Source organism: Pipistrellus hanaki (assembly GCF_964339955.1).
Source record: "Pipistrellus hanaki genome assembly, contig: scaffold_61, whole genome shotgun sequence".
NCBI classification, from domain to species: Eukaryota; Metazoa; Chordata; class Mammalia; order Chiroptera; family Vespertilionidae; genus Pipistrellus; species Pipistrellus hanaki.
In genome coordinates, this window is record NW_028182274.1 from 262,033 (window position 1) to 264,804 (window position 2,772).

The 2,772-nt window shown below is 64.2% G+C and overlaps 1 protein-coding gene across 1 annotated transcript; it reads left to right on the forward strand.

Moving 5' to 3' along the window:
* Window positions 1-1,484: 1,484 nt before the first annotated feature.
* CLDN17 (claudin 17) lies at window positions 1,485-2,518 on the forward strand. The gene has a single exon (XM_084907330.1). The coding sequence runs from the start codon at window positions 1,831-1,833 to the stop codon at window positions 2,515-2,517; it is 687 nt and encodes a 228-aa protein (XP_084763456.1). The 5' UTR covers window positions 1,485-1,830; the 3' UTR covers window position 2,518.
* The last annotated feature ends 254 nt before the right edge of the window (window positions 2,519-2,772 follow it).

Genomic DNA, 2,772 nt, shown 5'->3' on the forward strand with positions numbered 1-2,772 from the left:
ATCCATTTGGTTGATCCTCCCCGAGGACATAAAAGGAAAAGGGGGGAGGTCTCTCCCCACACCAAGGCCCTCCCCTGGCCCCCTGGCTCTAGGGAGCGGGTGGAGGGGGGTCCAGGATGACAATGTTCCCCCTGAGCTTTGAAACAGCGTCGATTGAAGTTCTCTTGCTTTGAAAACTATTTGGGAAAGGACAGAGGGGTGGCGTTCGAGTTCTGGTTTCGTCCCTTCAGAGGAAAAGGCCTGAGAAAGCCTTTCTCCCTCCTGTTGTTGACTAGGACTGGACGGAAGACCCGCTTAGTAGGTGGACACGCGCTTAGTAGGTCCGAGGCGGGCGTGTTCCTGATCGGCACCGCAGAGCTGCCTCGCCGTGCCCTCTCACATCCTGCATGCGGCCCGATCACGGCAGGTGACTCCTGCCCCTGAAGAGGTTCCTCTGAATTTAACCCGCGGCCCCGCTTAGTCCGAAGGACACTTTTCATGCTGTTTCGTGGGAACAGGACAGTGTTTCGCTTTGATAAACGAGCTGCGTTTCAAGCTGCCACTGGAAACACACGCAATGAGCCGAAACTGGTGTGGCTCAGTGGGTGGAGCGTCGACCTGCGGACTGGAGGGTCCTGAGTTTGATTCCGGTCAAGGGCGTGTACATTGGTTGTGGGCACATTTCCTGTGGGGGTGTGCAGGAGGCAGATCATCGATGTTTCTCTCTCATTGATGTTTCTGGCTCTCTATCCCTCTCCCTTCCTCTCTGTAAAAAATCAATAAAATATATTTTAAAAGAAAGAAAGAAAGAAAGAAAGAAAGAAAGAAAGAAAGAAAGAAAGAAAGAAAGAAAGGAAGAAAGATGCAATGAAAGTTTATGGGCCAGCCGGCATTCCGCCAGCGGAGGGTGTTGCTTCAGAGATAATGTGATAATTACCGGCCAATTACGTTAACAGACGCTCCTCTCGGCGCCTCCTTCCTGGGTCTCCGGAATGAACGTTGGAATCTCCTCGGGAACCATCACTAGTTTTCTCAGACGTCCTGACCCTCACACCCCCCACGCCTGGTGCCTGGGCTCCGCCAGGAGGGACGGACGGACGGACAGCGGGAAGGAAAGACGGCTTAGCCTCTGGGATCCTCCAGAGTCACAGCGTCTTGTCTTCCCTCAAAGAACCGGCCAGAGGAGAGAAATAACAACAAAGCACACGGAACCCCGGGCGTCGGCGAGGCTCCGGGATTAGCCGGGCTCTGTGCCTCCGCGGGGAGAGGTCCCGGCAGGAAGTTCACGGCTCGTCATTAACATTCCACCGGGCTCCCCGGACCGGAGCCACCGCCGCCGAGGCCGTCAGAGGGCGGACACCTCGCTCCCTCCTCCGGCCGCCTCTCTCTGCGGCCAGCACACCGCCGGCAGACCCGGCACCGGGGCCTAGGCATCCCCCGGCCCAGCAGGCCCCCGGCCAGGTCAGCTGGACTCCACGGACAAGCAGTCACCGTGGAAACGCCCCCCTGAGACTCCGGCAGACGAGACCTCCACATCCAGGACCTGTCTTCTGTTTGCTTGATCCTCCCCTGAGGACCTTTTTCGTTGATTTTTAGAGACAGCGGGAGAGAGAGGGAGGGAAAGACAGAGAAACTTCGTGTGAGAGTAACACCTGGACTGGCTGCCTCCTGCACGCACCCTGACCAGGGCCGGGCCGGGAGGAGCCCACAACCCAGGTACGTGCCCTTGACCGGCCTCGAACCCGGATCCCTTCGGTCTGCAGGCCTCGCGCTGCCCGCTGAGCCACACCGGCCAGGACGTGCCTCCGGGATCGCCATCGACTGCCACGTCGGACGCCTCCCGCCCGGGCCATGGCCGTCTACCCGCTGCAGGTGGCGGGGCTGGCGCTGGGCGTGCTGGGCCTGGCGGGGGCGCTGGCCACCACGCTGCTGCCGCAGTGGCGCGTGTCCGCCTTCGTGGGCAGCAACATCGTGGTCCTGGAGAGGATCTGGGAGGGGCTGTGGATGAGCTGCGTGCGGCAGGCGTGGGCCACGCTGCAGTGCAAGCCCTACAGCTCGCTGCTGGCCCTGCCGCCCGTGCTGGAGGCCGCCCGGGCCCTCGCCTGCACGGCCGTGGCCCTGGCCCTCGTGGCTCTGCCCGTGGGCGCCTGCGGGCTGCGGCAGGTCCGGTGCGCGGGCTCCGGCCCCAGGGCCCGGGCGGGCCTGGCGGGGGCGGCCGGGGCGCTGCTGCTCCTCGCCGGCCTCCTGCTCCTCCTGCCCGTGTCCTGGACGGCCCACCGCGTCATCCGGGACTTCCACGACCCCGCGGTGCACGTGGGCCGCAAGCGGGAGCTGGGGGCCGCGCTGTTCGTGGGCTGGGCCAGCGCCGCCGTGCTCCTGGCCGGGGGCGGCCTGCTCTGCGGGTCCTGCTGCTGCAGCTGGAGGAAGCGGGGGGGCCCGTGCCCAGCCCCCCGGGACCGCCCACCCCGTGGGGGGCCTCACGGGGGGCCACACGGGGGCCCGGCCGCCCCCCAGAAGCCCTTCACCAGCTACGTCTAGGCCTGCGGGGTCCGGCTGCGGGAGGGGGGAGGGGAGAGCAGGGGAAGGGGGGGGGACGGGGGGGGTGGCTGATGAGTTTGACAAAGTCCTGCCCGGACTGCAGGTGGCTCCATCCAAGCAGGTGGAGAGTGAAGGGCACAGGAGGGGCTGTGGCCGGCGGGGGGATCGGAGACGCACCCTGGACCGTGACTTGACCTTGACCTTGTGCAGTCAGTGCGGTTACTGCGTTGGACTCGGTCTCTGCTCCTGTCTGTC